General features: G+C 41.8%; 1 protein-coding gene across 3 annotated transcripts in view; it reads right to left on the reverse strand.

Moving 5' to 3' along the window:
- NPR3 (natriuretic peptide receptor 3) overlaps window positions 1-19,423 on the reverse strand; it is an 80,157-nt gene that overhangs the window by 46,818 nt on the left and 13,916 nt on the right. For all 3 annotated transcript variants that reach the window (XM_073543897.1, XM_073543896.1, XM_073543895.1), the window contains exon 2: window positions 4,875-4,997. In XM_073543897.1, the coding sequence (XP_073399998.1) occupies window positions 4,875-4,997 (123 nt within the window). The remainder of the gene's footprint in view (window positions 1-4,874; window positions 4,998-19,423) is intronic.

Genomic DNA, 19,423 nt, shown 5'->3' on the forward strand with positions numbered 1-19,423 from the left:
TAAAGGGGCACTCTGGAGGCATTACTACCGACGGGGGCACTCTGGAGGCATTACTACCGACGGGGGCACTCTGGAGGCATTACTACCGACGGGGGCACTCTGGAGGCATTACTACCGACGGGGGCACTCTGGAGGCATTACTACCGACGGGGGCACTCTGGAGGCATTACTACCGACGGGGGCACTCTGGAGGCATTACTGTATTACTTGGAGGGGGACACTCTGCCGGCATCATTACTGAAGAGGGGCCCTCAGAGGGAATAATTGTATTTGGAGGGGGTGCTCTGGAGGCATTATTACTGACAGAGGCACTCTAGAGGCATTATAACTGAAGGGGGGCATGCAGCGGGCATTATTACTGACAGGGGTACTCTGGAGGCATTATTACTGAAGGCGGGCACTCTGGGGGCATTATTACTGAAGAAACCACCAGGGATGTGGATAATAACTCACTTCCCTAGACCACCAGGGATGTGATACCTCTTCACTTCCCTAGACCACCAGGGATGTGATAGCCTGTCATTTCCTTAGACCACCAGAGACAAGGATAATATAACCCTTCCCTAATCCACCAGAGATGTGAATAACAATCCCTGACTTTCTAATCAGTGGTCGGTGATTGTCTGCAGCCTTTCCTATTCCATTAGGGCAGGAGTCTTGTGACAGCCAGGAAACGATGGTTATAGGCCAAACCTCTTGTGGAATAACCACTTTAATTTTTCTTGACCTCAGGGACACTGGACAATTATATTTCTTTTTTTAGGTTGTTTTTGGAGCAGAAACTGAGCAGGTACTCTTCAAATTCTCCACACAAAAGTCAAAACTCAAAAACTGGGAGGTTCTGCACCGAAAGACTGAGCACATAGCATTTGGGGGTCTCTCTTAGGGTTGCAGCTTCACACACTTTTCATTTTCCTTTATTTTCTGATAAAAAGGTAGACCCCCCCACAATTATTGGCCTGGATTGGGATGTACTGGGAACACTCAGGATCGTTCTCCCCAGCCATCATCATCCAGTAATGTATCACTGACATATTTATTGCTGCATTAATAAATGATCGCTACCTCTGGATCTTTGGATCGCTGCCTCCACGGACTTGGGTGCGTTACAACTGCATTCACGTTGGGAATTATTTGCTTTATGATTTAGCAGAGCTGACTACTGACACCTGGGAAAGCTTGTTTGTCATGTGCTGCTATTAGGCGACAACCACCGGTCTGATGAGGTCATTGACCTCTATGGGCATCAGACGCCAGGTTATCAGAGGATGCCCTCTCTTTTGGTTGACACTGCTGGTTACTCGGCTTCCCTACCAAAAAAAGTCGTCAGGATGATTTTGGTTTTCCAAAACTTACAAAGCAGATTTTTATCAGAATACTTGTTACTGATATTATTTTAGGGATCAAACAGATTTATTATTATTTTTAATACCATTCAAATTTTAGAATTGTTTGCACTTGGCAATACCAAATATGTTTATCTTTTGGGATTGTTTTTACATATAAAAAAGGAGGGCGATTTAAACATTCAAAATATTATATATACAGTATATGTTTTAGAACGCCCAACAATTAGCAAGTAATTAACTATCCTTGGATAGCGGCTTCATGAAGGTAATAAAACTTTAACGATCGGGCATGAAAAAGTCAAATATGTCCAATCTGTCCTAATTTGATATCTGCCACTGAGATAGTTAGGACACCCCCATGCACATTTTATAGCTGATCCTGAGTTCAACCAAATTTATCTAATGTGAAAGGGCACAATTAGGACTGAGCTGTGTGTAAGGAGACAATATGGCAGCAGTCCAAGCCCCTATGGTTTCCTACTAAGGAGCTGTGGACACTCCGTGTGCCATATCCGTCTTGAACATTTTGCAGAGACATAAGCGGCCATGGCATTGCTTTTTAATCTCTCAGATGTATGAAATCAGAGGCAAACAGAGGTCCCGTATGGCACCATACGTGGCGTATTGTGGCTCTGCACCGCTCTCACCTTGTACGGGAGCTATACCAGAGGAAGTAGGAAACGACGGTTAATGGATCTGCTGTCATAAAACTCTTCAAAATGTCAACATCGACTTATTCCAATGAAAATACTGCACTAGGAAATGATTGTGGAGTTCTGGCGTCGTCCGTGCTAAACGTGGCGTGTAAGAATGTGGATGAGCCCGATGCGGGGCGAGGGCGCAGGTGACAGGGAACTTCCTTGTAATGTGCAAACAGGAATGAGGGGATTTCTTTGTTGTCATTATTTCCTTCTTATTATGCGAGGAGATTACAGTCAGAGCAGGGCTCGGATATTTCACCTCCTGGCATTTGGGATGGTTTATGTTTTCCATATTGCTTTGTAGGATAGTGCCAATGGGGGGAAACCTAAAACTGGGGCACTGTGCCAGTCTAGCACCCAGGGCAGCATCTGCCCATACGTCAATTATTCCAGACCACCAGCTGTGAATGGCGGCGGGCTGCACTTTTCTGTCTAGCCGGTGACTGGAAGATCCGCCGCACAGCCCCTTTATTCAATACCATGGGATTAACCCTTAACCCTTTAATTCTTCCATTATTAGTCTGCAGCAATGTATCCGTGTTCTTTTCCTTTTATTCCTTCTCCCCTTTCCTCCTTGTATGGATATCTGGTGTTTTTCACAAGTGGGTGTGGTCCTCGGGAAGACACCCACAAGGAACAGTTGATTGACACCCATTTGGATAAAAAAAAAAAAAAAAAACACATACAGGGAAGAGGGGTCATATCTCAAGAACGAAGAGGAGCAGAAACACAAGAAAAACTACACCAGACTCGGAAGAACAGCAACGTTTACCCCAGGCAATAAAATTACCTTTTTTTGTTAAGTAACAAGTCCTCATTAAACCTGAGTTTCAGCATGATTTTTTTTATGCTGTGTTCACATTTGTATTGTAAGCTCCGTTACAGTCAGTCAGGCGCCATGGGTGTAAATATACATTTATATATATTTACAATTAATGACCCCTTTAAGCCTTAAAGGGGTTGTACAGGGTTATAAAAACATGGCATGTGTAGGATATTGAAGTTTAGCACAGTTCACTTCAATGGAACTGAGCTGCAATACTAGAAACAAACTGTGGAAAGTGGTGGCGCTGTTTTCAGGAGAAAGCAGCCATGTAGGTCACCTTACACTCTAAAATGATGCAAGAGAAGCTATTTTTTTCGCGAGCGAGGGCCGTTCAGGGCCGATTCACAGGATTAATGCTCAACCTGGAAAGCGGTAAGCTAAGTTTACTTTTCGTCAGTCTTCGCAGCAAACAGCATCTGGCTCTGTCAAGGACTCGGATTTGTTGACACACTGATGCCAGGATACAGAAAGCATTTCCAATACTTTGCACCTTCAGGACTCTAAACAATCCTAGAACAAAATCAGATCTCCTCGGTCCTCACCCAAGTGGCAGATGGGAATCTGGTTTCAATCATCGATCAATTTATTTATCTGTTCTCACGCAAGACGGGGTACATTTATGAGATTAAACAATGCAATAAAAATCAGCTGAAAAACATATGGCTCGGAACAGAATTCAGCTAAGATAAGCAAAGCAGCAGGAGAGGAATGTGGTGATCTTGTGGGAGGCAGTGACCTCGCCACTCTTGTCCCTGTAATATTGAGAACATGGCGGCATAGAGCAGGGTCAGAGCCATAGAGCAGGTAAGGACAGAACCCTATGCAGTCAATCCGATATGAGTGATCCCCGCAGCAGAGGGGGAGTATGTTGATCTTGTGAGACGCAGTGACCTGTTCATTCTTATCACTGTATTATTGATAACTTGGCTCCCTGTGCAATGACTGTATGATAAAGTAGGCAAAAAAAAACCCACTCTGAAGTCAATCAGATGATAGAAATGGTTCAAGCTAGCAGAGGGAGCGTATGTTTATCATATGAAAGGCAGTGACCTGTTTACTCCAGCCATTGCATAATTAATAACTTGACACCTTGTGGAAAGACAGTACCATAGAGCAGATAAATAGAAAACTATAGGACGTCAAATAGATGATAGGAGTCATCAAAGCAGAAGAGGAAGAGAGTGTTTATTTTGTTAGAGGCAGTGACCTTTTATAGGGACTGCATTCTCTGCATCATTGACTCAATATGGCATGGTCAGAGTCACAAAGAATATGAGGCGATAAGGAAAGGACACCAGGCAGCCAATCAAATAGGAGTGGTCACAGCAACAGAGGAGGAAGATGCTGACTTTGTGAGAGGCAGTGACCTATCCTCTGCTTTCACAGTATTATTGATAAAATGACAGTGTAGTATTATAAAGAAGATAAGGATAAAATGTTACGCAAGCTATCAGAAGACAGGAGTTGTCACAGCAGCAAAAGAGGAGCAAGTGACGTCAATTCTGTAGGTTTTTAATATATGGCAGTGGATTAACCACTGTGCCACCACAAGGTTTATAGCTAAAAGGGGTGGAGAAGCAGTTGCATGCAAGCCCTAGTCCCTAAAAGAGTGTGAAGACCCCTCTGCACATGGTTGGGCCCGGATACAGATTGTACATTGAGTCCCACCAACATGACTCTACATCTCTGGTGGCAGGTAAAAGTTCACATCAAAAGGAGAGGGGTGTGCTGATCTTGTGGGAAGCAGTAACTTATCCAGTCATCTGATTGAATTAGTAAGGGTAGGCCTACAGGGAATAATAGATATTAGTATGAATTGAATAAAGATAAAACACTTTTTTCCAGCCATTGAATGTGTGAAAATAATGGCAGCAGCAGCAGAACAAGAGGGTGTTGATTTTGAGTTAGGCAGTGACCTGTCTTGGTGATAAGCATGAGGTTAAACAAAAACAGAGACCCTTAACAGAACTAGTAGTAGCAACATGAAGCTCAACCTACCATAAGACGAGCTGTTGAAGAGTTCAATGTTGATGAAGACATAGTCCCCTTTGGTCAGTCCTTGTCGGTGTGCGGCCAACATGATGTTCCTGACGGTGTCGCTGCTCGCGCACATTATCACCACTGAAGGAGAAAAACAGCGAAAACTAAATCAAACACCTAGAATATCAAGTTGAGGAACTGACAATGCAGTTAAAAAAAACTGCGGATGTAGCAGAGACGATTTTGTCACCAGATATTTGGAGAAATCCAACTCAAAGCTGTTATATATCCCCCACCCAGACAGTCAGTCTTTGAATTGCCCCCCACCATATGTGCCCAAAACTAGTGGTATGGCAACTACTATTTAAAGGGACGTTACATACATCAGGGTCTCTTTACTTTTTGTCTTTATCTCTTTATCGCAGAAGTTAATAAAACACTTCAAAGGTAAACTAAACATATTGTGCGTCGACGTCTTGAGCGGCAGCATTTGCCCACTCGACATGCTGCAAATAATAAGGTTGCCCTGGACTAATTAAGCGGCAGAGCCGGGCACAATGAGCACATTCACCCGGATAAATATCATTTTATGTAAATAGCAGGCAGCTTGTTTGTGTGCTTCACATTCCATGTAAAAGAGGAGCTGGACGCGACCGCGCTCCCCCCGCAAGGAGCGAAGCGAAGGCCAGCAGACGAGAAAGACATTAAAACTACTACAAACTTATCACCTCCTGGAATATATCAGAATTTGGCTGCTTTCTTCTTCAAACCTCACCAGTTCTGACCAGGATTTGTGTCTGATATTCAAAGTGAATGGAACCGAGCTGCAACACCAGACAATACCTGTTAACAGGTGTGGCGCTGCTTGTGAAACAGTCATCATTGACCCCCTGCAAAACTTGGTTCCACAATTCCTCTTCTGTTTGGAGCTAAGGGGGGCAATGGCTGGCTTGGATCAGTTCTACTCATAATTAGCACTCAAGTTCCAGCCAAGTCAAAGACGGCTCAGCAATGGGGTGATAGGGAAGAGATCATCATCAGGGGAAATGTGGCTGCCACATATGGGCTCCGCAGCGGCTGTGAGTGAGGATACGTGGCAAATAAATGGCTGATCGTGCAACACAAAACCAACCCTAGTCTGCAAATGAGGAGCCATTCCTTGTTAGCAGGAGGACATCATCCAATTATCCAAATTTCGTAATTGGCAATATAGAAAGGGATGGACCCAAACCCATAAATTAGTTGCCATCCCTTTTTTCCTTCCTGAAATTTGGAAAAAAATATACTCTTGCCTATCGAACCATCACTGCGCCTTTATAGCAGTGCCCTGATCCCCCACTGATCTCATTTGCTTCTTCTTATGGTATGTATAGGCATGTGACTGCTGCAGACAATCAGTTGGCAGGGAACCTGCACGTGACTGGCTGCAAAAGTCATAGGTCTGTACAATTTGGACAGGATGTACAAAGCAGGTCTGAGCAAGGAGGTGGACATGTTACCCAAGTTCCCCTCTTGAAGAAGTTTATTATTGCAATATGTTATATTGTGCATAGTGTGATGCGTTAATGTGAATTGTGATGTGCCTTAAAGGAGTTAGCAGTATTGATAACATATGGAGTTTGACAATACGGATAGTTAGTGATGAAGCTGTAGTCTGCCCAGCAAAAGGTAGTTGGCAGGGACAGTTAGAGTTAAATTTATGGCTAGACCATAGTGGGAGAGGCTGAGTTGCAAGGAAAGTGACAATTTCCTGTAAGAGAGGCAAATAGGGCCTGAAGTGCATAGTGAGTGTGCCTAAAGATCCCAGGTGAAGCCTTGCCACATTCTAGGGTGACTAAGTGAGAGTGCACCAAAAGAAAATGGATGGCGAGATCTGGAGCAGAAGTGACTAAGAGAGAGTAACCTTCAGGAAATAGGTCCTAGGAGATGATTCCTTGCCACGCGACCCTGAGCTTTTGACGCTTGAAGGTAACAGGCCTGAACACGACTGAGTCCGAGGGAAGACAAAAGTGTCCCGGGCTGTAGCTCCAGATTACCAGCCATACTGGCACCCTAGATGCGGAAGCGTAGGACGAGTAAACGACACGTGGTCAGCAGGACTGTAGTATGAAAGCTGGGTTGTGGTGAAGTAGTGAAAAACAGTGGAAATCGAGAACACTAGAAAAACAAGAGAAATTGTGTGGAAAATGATTTGAGTTGTAAAGGAAATGTTCACAAGACTGTGTACCCTATGTCCCTTGTATATATTTCCTACCAACAAAAAAGTTCATTTCTGACTGGTGGTCATCCTCATTGAGCTGCTAAACATCTGGTCCTGGCAAACCAGCAAGATCGGTTACATGCGGCCTGAAAGGACGTATTGTCCTGACAGCAGAAGTCTACACACCCAGCCAGGATGCCCACTTTCATGTAGCATGCCAGGGCGCAACAGGCGAGTACCTCAATACTGACCCTCGCCATGTTACACTTGCAAAAGGAGACCGGGAAATCCGTATCTGAAAGTGGATTTTCATTTTAGATGGAGAAAAATAAAGAGTGGAAAACCCCTTCATGCCTTGCTTTTCCAGCTTCAATGCTAATGAACAATCTCTAAGAGTCCACATATTACATATTGCCTAGCAACTGATTTCAATGGTCAACAAAGGTCAATGGATCCTGGGAACCATGCTCAACAGAACGGTGTTTTATTTTACAACCAGAGAGAGCCAAACACTGTGGACAGGTATCCTGCTATTTCTGGCACAGAGCAGCGATGGTCAATCAGTTTAATGGGAAACTGTCATCAGGATTTTGCTAAGTAAACTACAGACACTGTCAGGTTGGCACCGTTATACTGACTAAAATGATACTTGGGGGTGAAGAAATCTGTCTTGTGGTTGTTGTTTAATCTTTGTTTGCTTGTTGTGGTTGTACCTTTCTTTTGTGCTCTGGCCTCATCAGCATCATTCTGGGCTTAAATGACAAGTCACTGAACCTTCAGTGACCTGCCTCCTACTTTAAGTATTGTGCATTTAATACTTTGGTATTTAAAAATAAGAAATTTAGCTCCAAGAAAATGGCGCTGGCAGCGGAGCAACACCACTGTGTTACAAAGATCAGTCTGTGGAGCGAGTACAAGAAGAGTAAATCAAATTGTTGCACTGACTACAGCAATGCTCTCGCACTGGTCATCGGAACACAGTGGGCGCCACATGCGCAGACAGAGCTTCACTTGCTGATAGATGTGCCATCGGTGAGCCATTTTGTTGGAGCTAAAAAAAATGTTGTGAATACCACAGTATTAAATGTATAAGCGCAATATTTAAAGTAGGAAGCAGGTCACTGAAGGCTGAGTGACCTGTCATTTAAGCCCATAAGGTTGACAGTGAAGCCAGAAAGCATTAGAAAAAAAAAAAAAACCCACACCTGCCACAGTCCCACCCTAAAGAATGAGAATCTCATTAACTCAAAACTTCTAACACTGATTACACAAGACGGATTTCTACAACTGAAGTATAATTTTAATCAGTGTAACAGTGCAAACCTGACAATGCCTGTAGTTTACTTAGCAAAATCCTGATGACAGGTTTGCTTTAATGCAGGATAATGTATAGTCACTTGTGGTTCATAGGTAACTGCTGAATGTTAGAGAATGGGTTAGAAGACTTCAACCCATCGATATCCACAGCCGGGCTTCTAGCATCCATAAAGAAGAGACATGCATCCCTCCAAATACCCTAGACCAAAAAAAAAAGTAGTGGCCATCAGTTTGGAGAGGGGGATCAGCTAAGATATAATACCTTGCGTGTTAGTGTGGCCTAACCCCTTCATACACAAGAATGTAATGATGCCATCAAGGTAGACAAGATAATCCCTGAGCAATTACCTCCCGGTCACCAATCATAAGCTTTAATTATAGCAATGTAATACTCAGACATGGAAATTAGCAATAGCTGGAGCCTGGAAATCAAAAGATTAGTGGAAATATGTGAGGGCAGCAGCACCATGTACCTAAGGCACGCAAGAATGCACAGGGATATAGGTTCCTCTGGATCTAAAGGATGCCATGTAATGGTGTGCGTCATCACAAGGCTCATTAACCAAAAGCGTGCGTGGTAGAATAATCTATGAACATCGGGGAGAATATTCTAAATATAATACAAATACCTTGTTAAAGAAATATTTACTCCCTTATCTCTACCTATTATCCATTATCAATTATCTATTTATCTATTATCTATCTCAACTATATCTCACCTCCATCTATCATTATATCTAATATCATATACTGACTCTTCAACAATAAAATTCCAGTACAAAGAAGGAAAAGTTGTGGAATTATGGAAATCACAGGATGGAGACATGTTACCGATTTGCAAATTATGGAAAAACGGAAACTACATTTTCAAAACATTTCCATTTATTCAGCATCAAGTATGAGAGCCACGCGCAGGAATCCCAGGACTTACAGCCTTGACTGCTTAATGTCTACCTTACATTATTCCAAGGCACAGCACACTACCATCTGGGAGTAGGACCGCTTGTCACTCCACTGCTGACATCTTGACCTACACCCGTTGCGATCTGCCGGAGGGATATATCAAGGTCTCTCCGTTCAAAGATTTTGTCTCAGTTTGCAACGAGCGTTGATAAGTGGCACATCGACAAACAGGAGTCATCGCTTAATCATCTCATAGGACGTGATCCGCTTTTTGAGGTTTTATGTAGCGCTCCTCTCGTGTGCCACAGATAGGAGTGAGGGGTTTGCCAAGTTGATCCTTTGCAGATCTTAGTTGCATCTAGATTTGCACACTGTTCTATATCCTTCTTGGTATTGTAATTTCAATATTGGGTGTGTAATTTTATTTAACAGTGGTTTTCCCCACATATCGACGTACTCAGGAGAAATTGCACAACATGTTTTATGGTCCATTTTCTCTTGATAGCCTTGTGAAAATAAAAAAGTGATTCCAAAGTAAATTTTTTGTGGAAAAAGTAAAATGTTCATTTTTTCCCTTTCACATTGCTTTAGTTCTCATGAAGCACCTGAAGGGTTAATAAACTTCTCGAATGTGGTTTTGCGCACCTTGAGGGGTGAAGTTTTTAGAATGATGTGACTTTTGGGTATTTTCTGTTATATTGACCCCCACCACCAAACTCACTTCAAATGTGAGGTGGTCCCTAAGAAAATGGTTTTGTAAATATTGTTGGAACAATAAGAAATCGCTGGTCAACGTTTACCCCTTATAAGTTCCTAACAAAAAAAAAAAAATTATGGTTTTCCAAAATTGTGCTGATGTAAAGTAGACGTGTGGGAAATGTTATTTGTTAATTATTTTGTGTGACACTACTCTGCCAAAATTTTGAAATTTTTTCATAAATAAATGCAAGTTGTATCGAAGAAATTTTACCACCAACATGAAGTACAGTATGTCCCAAAAAAAACAAAAAAAAAAAAAAAAACAGTCTCAGAATCAGCGGGATCCGTTGAAGCGTTCCAGAGCTATAACCTCATAAAGTGACAGGGGTCAGAATTGTAAAAGTTGTCTGGGTCATTAAGAACGAAATTGGCTCTGTCACTAAGGGGTTAATTTTGTTATTCTTGAGGCTATGTGCACATGTAGTTGTAAGTGCCGTGGATTTTTACGCGCGGATTTGGAAAAGACCTGCGTATTAGCCTGCGGTTTCACACCTCACAATGCTGCGGATTGTAACCCGATTGTAACCCGTGGAAAAATCTGCAGCATGTGCACAGCATTTTTGGTATTACCATTGCAAACAATGGTACTGTACAACGCAGCAGAAACTGCTGCGGACCCGCAGGGCCAGAAACGCTGCGGATCCGCAGCAGAATCCACACCGTGTGCACATAGCCTAAGTCATTAAGAGGTGGACTTGCTGGTGTGTTTTGGATCATTATCCTGCTGCAAAGCCCAAGTGCGCTTCAGCTTGAGGTCACAAACAGATGGCCGGACATTCTCCTTCACGATTGGTAGAATTCACGGTTCCATTTACCACAGCAAGTCTTCCAGGTCCTGAAGCAGCAAAACAGCCCCAGACCATCACATTACCACCACCATACTTTACTGATGGCATGATGTTCTTTTTCTGAAATGCTGTGTTACGTCTACGTCAGATGTAATGGGACATACACCTCAAAAAACGTAAACTTTTGTCTCGCAAGTCCACAGAGTATTCTCCCTAAAGCACTGAAGATGTTTTCTGGCAAAACTGAAACAAGCCTTTATGTTCCTATTGCTTAGCAGTGGTTTTCATCTTGGAATTCTGTCATGCAGGCCATTTTTGCCCAATCTCTTTCTTATGGTGGAGTCATGAACACTGACCTTAACTGATGCAAGTGAGGCCTTCAGTTCTTTGGATGTTGTTGTGGGTTCTTTTGTGACCTCTTAGATGAGTTGGTGCTGCGCTCTGGGAGTAATTTGGGTCAGCCGACCACTCCTGAGAAGGTTCACCATTGTTCCATGTTTTTAACATTTATGTACTATGGGTCTCGCTCTGGTTCGCTGGAGTCCCAAAGCTTTAGAAATTACTTTATAACCTTTCCCAGACTGATAGATCTAAATTACTTTGTTTCTCATTTGTTTCAGAATTTCTTTGGATCTCGGCACAATGCCTAGCTTTTGACGTGCTTTTGGTCTACTTCACTTTGTTAGGCAGGTCCTATTTCAGTGATTTCTTGATTGAGAACAGGTTAGGCAGTAATCAGGCCTTGTGTGGCTAGGGAATTTGAACTCCGCTTCCCAAAGATGTAATAAACCACAGTTATTCTATGTTTGGGGGGATCACTTTCACACAGGGCCCTGTAGGTTTGGATTTCTTTTCCCTTAATAAAGACTTTCATTTAAAAACTGCATTTTGTGTTTATTTGTGCTACCTTTGTCTAATACTTAAATTTGTTTGGTGATCTGAAACATTCAAGTGTCATAAACATGCAAAAGAATAGGAAATCAGGAAGGGGGCAAACACTTTTTCACACAACTTTGTGTGTGCGTGCGTGTGTTCTGTAGCTCATATTAAGCTCACATCTAGGTAGACATATGGGCATAACCATGGGGCTCCATGCTATGACTTGGCATGGAGTCCTTCTCCAATGAGGCCACCTTCTGCAGCAAGTTCAAATATGTCTACATTTAGTCTTCCTAATGTTCAAGGATAATGCTCAGAGATGTAATAATAGCAGGACATTACACACAGTGATTTCACAGTACAGGCATAGTGCACACAGCACAGGAATAGTATGCACAGTAATGCCACATCATCCGATAGAAAAAAAGTACTCAAAAACCAATTTTACAAATGAAGACATATAAACTTTATTTAGAGACATGCATAAAAACAGTTAAAGAGACAGTCACCACCAGAAGAAGGCGTTTTTTGCCGAAACATGCGTTGGGGCTGACACCATCAATCCACAGGAGGTAATGTTTTATGCACCTGCCATTTATCTATTCATGCACTAGCGGTATGCTGTTTATGTGTGGACACCATGTGGTTATGGGGCATTAGATACTAGTACAGATACAGCGCTTGCTGGAAGTTTATATTGTGTGCAGCCTCCTTAAGGCTTTGATTGTGGGTAATGGTGCCACTTTTGTGGTCTCCCACTTTTTTAAGACTGTCTTTTTAACTGTTTTTATGCACGTCTCTAAATAAAGTTTATATGTCTTCATTTGTAAAATTGGTTTTTGAGTACTTTTTTCTATCGGATGATATTGTATTGTACAAAACCAACTAGAAATGTCCATAACTACTTTTGGCACTACCAAGTTTGGTTTACCAATGTGTATATTAAAGTGCCAAATACTTATGACTACAACCTATTTACAGTAATACCACAGCTCAGGAATAGTGCACACAGTCATGCCACAGCACAGGAGTAGTGCACACAATGATGTCATAGTACTGTAACAGTGCACAGAGTGATGTTCTAGTACAGGAACAGTGCACAGAGTGGTGTCTCATTGCAGGATTATTCTACCCAGTGATGTCACATCACCGTTATACTATGGTATGCTGTATAATAAGACCAGAAAATCACAAAAAAAAAAAAAAATCACCAAGAAGTTGTGTCCTCAGTTTACAGGAAAAAACAAAGATGTAACAAGCAGAAGAGAAAAATGATATATTGATGTCACAGAATCGAGAATCATGGACCAGGGGAGAGCACACGGGCTTTGGCACAATAAGTGCCCCAACAGTCCAGCCTAAAGGTTTGATCATAATAGGAGTGGGCACTGGAATAATCGGCATATTGTTTCTAGAATTAAAAAGACCTGGCTTTACAGGCAGCTAACTGACATTTTTGAAGAAGACAATGGAGTTTTGTGCATCTGGTTCCTTTCTTCCTTCTACATAATGCCCCCAATACAGCGGCCTGGCACTAGCCATGGGTTTGGGTTATCAGGAAATCTAAACCTTCACAGACCATTGAATTGTTTGGCAGCGGAGAACCCTCTTGTGCAGATCTCTGGGCTCCAGAATTCTTCCATCCACAACTTATGTTATTGTTCTGTGTGCCATGAAACACAGCTTGTTCCCCATGCTTGAAACCGAGCCATTGTTACAAGGACCCGGCTCAATAAGGAGGTTTTGCTGCAGGCAATAGAGGAACTTTCTCATGAATGGGGTCAACAGAAGCTCAATTAGAAAGGTTTTTGCCATAGATCTGATCAATAGGGAGCATGCTTGGACTCATTGTCCGCTATCTAATCTAATAGCCGAAGAGCAGCGGGTTAGGCTTAACCCTAACACTGCAGCTGCATGCACTAGACACTGGATCCATACAGATCCACTCCTATGGATGCATTGTATAGCTAATTATTCTACAATTATCCCTTTATTCAACAGCATTTAAACACAAAAAAAGGGAAAAAAAAACTAAAATGTAACAAAAAAGAATAAAACTTCAAAAATGTTAAAAAAAAAATCAAATCTAAAAATGTAGAAAAAAAACCTGCAGAATAAAAAAATCCTAATATGAAAATAAAAAAAAAATGCAAATCTAAAAATGTAAATATAAAAAAAATACAAAAGTACAAGAAAAAAAAATGAATAAAGTAATGAAAAATAAAAATGGAGGAAAAATACAATGTAAACCAAAAAATAGAAAGATGCAGAAATGTTTATAAAAATGGCTGCAGGAATTCTACATCATAAAACACAGGGAAATTGCACAATAAAAACTTTCTATTGGTGAAGTCAATTATAAATGGCAGTAAAAGCCAATCGCGCCTGTATCGAGGCTCGAATGAGATTTTTCCGTTTGTTCCCTTTTTATTGATCGAGAGAAGAAACTAATCAAAAATTATAAATAGTGGAAGAATATAAAAGCGAAGTGTATCAATGTGAAGATGTAGCAGAGCTTGTTAAGGTGCAATTACAAATGTTTTACGTTAGTTTTCTCATAGCTGTATCCAACTAGATAAGTGGGAAGTAATGCTATGTTCACATTTTGTTCACAGACAGACTGAGGCCACAGAACGCTATAGAAATGAAAGTGCCAAATAAAAGTGTCCTTTTCCCATCTACCGGGCAGAAATACAGATGATCAATGCAAAATAAAATCCGTACACTTCAAATCAAAAACACCCACAAAGGCTTCCTAAGCATTTAAAAAGGTCCCTTAGTCTGTTTCAGTAGCTCCACAATCATGGGGAAGACTGCGGACTTGACAGATGTCCAGAAGGCAGTCTCTGACACACTCCACAAGGAGGGTAAGCCACAAAAGATCATTGCTAAAGAAGCTGGCTTTTCACAGAGTGCTGTATCCAAGCATATTAATGGAAAGTGGAGTGGAAGGAGAAAGTGTGGTAGAAAAAGCTCCTCAAGCAACTGGAATAACCACAGCCTGGAAAGGATTGTTAAAAAAAGGCTATTCAAAAATTTTGGAGAGATTCACAAGGAGTGGACTGCTGCTGGGGCCATTGCTTCAAGAGCAACCACACACAGACATATCCAGGACATGGGCTACAAGTGTCATATTCCTTGTGTCAAGCCACTCGTGACCAATAGACAACGCCAGAAGCGTCTTACCTGGGCCAAGGAGAAAAAGAACTGGACTCTTGCTCAGCGGTCCAAGGTGTTGTTTTCGGATGAAAGTAAATTTTGCATTTCATTTGGAAATCAAGGTCCCAGAGTCTGGAGGAAGAGTGGAGAGGCCACAATCCAAGCTGCTGGAGGTCTAGTGTGAAGTTCCACAATCAGTGATGGTTTGGAGAACCATGTCATCTGCTGGTGTAGGTCCACTGTGTTTTATCAAGACCAAAGTCACATGGAAATTTTACAGCACTTCATGTTTCCCTCTGCAGACAAGCTTTTTGGAGATGGAAATGTCATTCTCCAGCAGGACTTGGCGCCTGTCCACACTGCCAAAAGTACCAATACCTGGTTTACAAACAACAGTATCAGTTAATAAGTGGCTCAGGAATTGGTGTAGGAAGGAGGGGTTTGGGTTCCTGCAGAACTGGGCCGACTTCTCAGTTGGCTACAGGTTCTACGCTAGGGACGGGCTGCACCTCAATGGGGAGGGTGCCGCTGTGCTGGGGGAGAAAATGGCTAGAAGGTTGGAGGAGTGTTTAAACTAGGGACGGGGGGGGGGGGGGAGGGTATTCATTTTATAGGAGGGGAAGATAGTGCAGATAGAGACCTGGGCGCAAATAATGACATTGGGGGTGGGGTTAGAACAGTTAATAATTTAAGAAAGAATAGAGGTACAGAGAGATACATAAAGTGCATGTATACTAATGCCAGAAGCCTCGCCAACAAGATGGAGGAATTGGAGTTAATGTTGTTGGAACATAATTATGACATGGTGGGGATATCTGAGACATGGCTGGATGAGAGCCATGACTGGGCTGTTAATTTACAGGGCTATAGTCTGTTCAGAAATGACCGAACAAATAAGAGAGGGGGAGGCGTGTGTTTATATGTAAAATCATCCTTAAAACCCATCCTTCGTGATAATATATATGAATCTAATGAAAATGTAGAGTCCCTGTGGGTAGAGATAAGGGGAGGGGGGAAAAATAATAAATTACTGATAGGGGTTTGTTATAAATCTCCAAAAATAATGGAAGCTACAGAGAATATCCTCATAAAGCAAATAGATGAAGCAGCGACTCAAGGAGAAGTCATTATTATGGGGGACTTCAACTACCCTGAAATACATTGGGGAACCGAAACCTGCAGTTCCAGCAAGGGTAATAGGTTTCTGACAACGATGAGAGACAATTACCTTTCACAACTGGTTCAGGACACAACAAGAGGGGGGGCACTGCTAGACCTAATATTAACCAACAGGCCAGACCGCATATCAAATGTAAGGGTTGAGGGTCACTTGGGTAATAGTGATCACAAATTAATAAGTTTTCATGTATCCTTTAATAAGATGTGTAGTAGAGGGGTTACAAGGACACTAAACTTCAGGAAGGCAAATTTCCAACGGATGAGAGATGATCTTGGTGCAATTAACTGGGACGATATCCTGAGACATAAAAATACACAAAGAAAATGGGAGACATTTATTAGCATCCTGAATAGGACCTGTGCACAATATATACCGTATGGGAATAAACATGCGAGAAATAGGAGGAAACCACTATGGCTAAATAGAGCTGTAAGGGGCGCAATAAGAGATAAAAATAAAGCATTTAGAGAATTAAAGCAAGTAGGTAGTGATGAGGCATTAAATAAATAGAGAAGATTAAATAAATTCTGTTAAAAGCAAATCAAGACAGCAAAGATTGAGACAGAGAGACTCATTGCCAGAGAAAGTAAAAATAATCCCAAAATATTCTTTAACTACATAAATAGTAAGAAGCTAAAAAATGATAGTGTTGGTCCCCTTAAAAATAGTCTGGGTGAAATGGTGGATGAGGATGAGGAAAAAGCCAATATGCTAAATAACTTTTTTTCAACAGTATTTACACAAGAAAATCCCATGACGGATAACATGATCAGGGATAAAAATTCTCCATTAAATGTCACCTGCTTAACCCAGCAGGAAGCACGGCGGCGTCTACAAATCACTAAAATTGACAAATCCCCGGGCCCGGATGGGATACACCCCCGAGTACTGCAGGAATTAAGCACAGTCATAGATAGACCACTATTTTTAATCTTTAAAGATTCCATAATAACAGGGTCTGTACCACAGGACTGGCGTATAGCAAATGTGGTGCCAATATTCAAAAAGGGGACAAAAACTGAACTTGGAAATTATAGGCCAGTAAGTTTAACCTCAACTGTGGGTAAAATCCTGGAGGGTTTTCTAAGAGATACTATACTGGAGTATCTGGAGAAGAATAACCTTATGACCCAATATCAACATGGGTTTACAAGAGACCGTTCCTGTCAGACTAATCTGATAAGCTTTTATGAAGAGGTAAGTTCCGGACTGGACCAAGGGAATGCAGTGGACGTGGTGTACATGGACTTTTCAAAAGCTTTTGATACGGTGCCACACAAAAGGTTGATACATAAAATGAGAACAAAGGGGATAGGGGAAAATATGTGTAGGTGGGTTAAGAGCTGGCTCAGGGATAGGAAACAAAGGGTGGTTATTAATGGAGCACACTCGGACTGGGTCACGGTTAGCAGTGGGGTACCACAGGGGTCAGTTTTGGGCCCGCTTCTTTTTAACATATTTATTAGTGACCTTGTAGGGGGCATAGAGAGTAGAATTTCAATATTTGCAGATGACACTAAACTCTGCAGGGTAATTAATACAGAGGAGGACAATTTTATATTACAGGAGGATTTATGTAAACTAGAAGCTTGGGCTGATAAATGGCAAATGAGCTTTAATGGGGATAAATGTAAGGTCATGCACTTGGGTAGAACGAACAAGTTGTATAATTATGTGCTTAATTGTAAAACACTGAGCAAAACAGTCACTGAAAAAGACCTGGGTGTATGGGTGGACGACAAACTCACATTTAGTGGCCAGAGTCAAGCAGCTGCTGCAAAGGCAAATAAAATAATGGGATGCATTAAAAGAGGCATAGATGCTCATGAGGAGAACATAATTTTACCTCTATATAAGTCACTAGTGCGACCACACTTAGAATACTGTGTACAGTTCTGGTCTCCGGTGTATAAGAAAGACATAGCTGAACTGGAGCGGGTGCAGAGAAGAGCGACCAAGGTTATTAGGGAACTAGGGGGTCTGCAATACCAAGACAGGTTATTACACTTGGGGTTACTTAGTTTGGAGAATCGAAGGCTTAGGGGTGATCTTATTACAATGTATAAATATATGTGGGGACAATACAAAGACCTTTCTAATGATCTTTTTACTCTTAGACCTGTGACGGGGACAAGGGGGCATCCTCTACGTCTGGAGGAAAGAAGGTTTAAGCATACTCACAGACGCGGATTCTTTACTGTAAGAGCAGTGAGACTATGGAACTCTCTGCCATATGATGTTGTAATGAGTGATTCACTACTAAAATTTAAGAAGGGACTGGATGCCTTTCTTGAAAAGTATAATATTACAGGGTATATACACTAGTCTCCTTAATATTGCGTTGATCCAGGGAGTTAGTCTGATTGCCGTATGTGGAGTCGGGAAGGAATTTTTTTCCCCAATGTGAAGCTTACTGTTGCCACATGGGGTTTTTTTGCCTTCCTCTGGATCAACATGTTAGGGCAAGTTAGGATAGGATATGGGTTGAACTAGATGGACTTAAAGTCTCCCTTCAACCTTAATAACTATGTTACTATGTTACTGTGCTTGATTGGCAGCAAACACCTGACCTTAACCCCATAGAGAATCTATGGAGTATTATTGTCAAGAGGAAGATGAGAGACACCAGACCCAACAATGCAGACGAGCTGAAGGTGTCTATCAAAGCAACCTGGGCTTCCATATCACCTCAGCAGTGCCACAGGCTGATCGCCTCCATGTCACGCCGCATTGATGCAGTAATTTATGCCAAAGGAGCCCAGACCAAGTATTGACTGCATTTACTGAACATACATTTCAGTAGGCCAACATTTCAGATTTTAAAATCATTTTTCAAGCTGGTGTTATAAAGTATTCTAATTTACTGAGATAATGACTTTTGGGTTTTCATTGGCTGTAAGCCATAATCATCAACATTAACAGAAATAAACACGTGAAATAGATCACTCTGTGTGTAATGACTCTATAGAATATGAGATTCACTTTTTGTATTGATGATATTCTAATTTTGTGAGGAGCACCTGTATGTACACAGTGACTCCACTAGCAGAATAGTGAGTGCAGCTCTAGAGTATAATACAGGATGTAACTCAGGGTCAGTAATGTAATGTATGTACAGAGTGACTGCACCAGCAGAATAGTGAGTGCAGCTCTAGAGTATAATACAGGATGTAACTCAGGGTCAGTAATGTAATAAATGTACAGAGTGACTGCACCAGCAGAATAGTGAGTGCAGCTCTGGGGTATAATACAAGATGTAACTCAGGATCAGTAATGTAAGGTATATACACAGTGACTGCACCAGCAGAATAGTGAGCGCAGCTCTGGACTATAATACAGGATGTAACTCAGGATCAGTAATGTAATGTATGTACACAGTGAC

This window comes from Dendrobates tinctorius, unplaced genomic scaffold (assembly GCF_039654945.1).
Source record: "Dendrobates tinctorius isolate UK_male_01 unplaced genomic scaffold, ASM3965494v1 ptg000135l, whole genome shotgun sequence".
Lineage (NCBI taxonomy): Eukaryota > Metazoa > Chordata > Amphibia > Anura > Dendrobatidae > Dendrobates > Dendrobates tinctorius.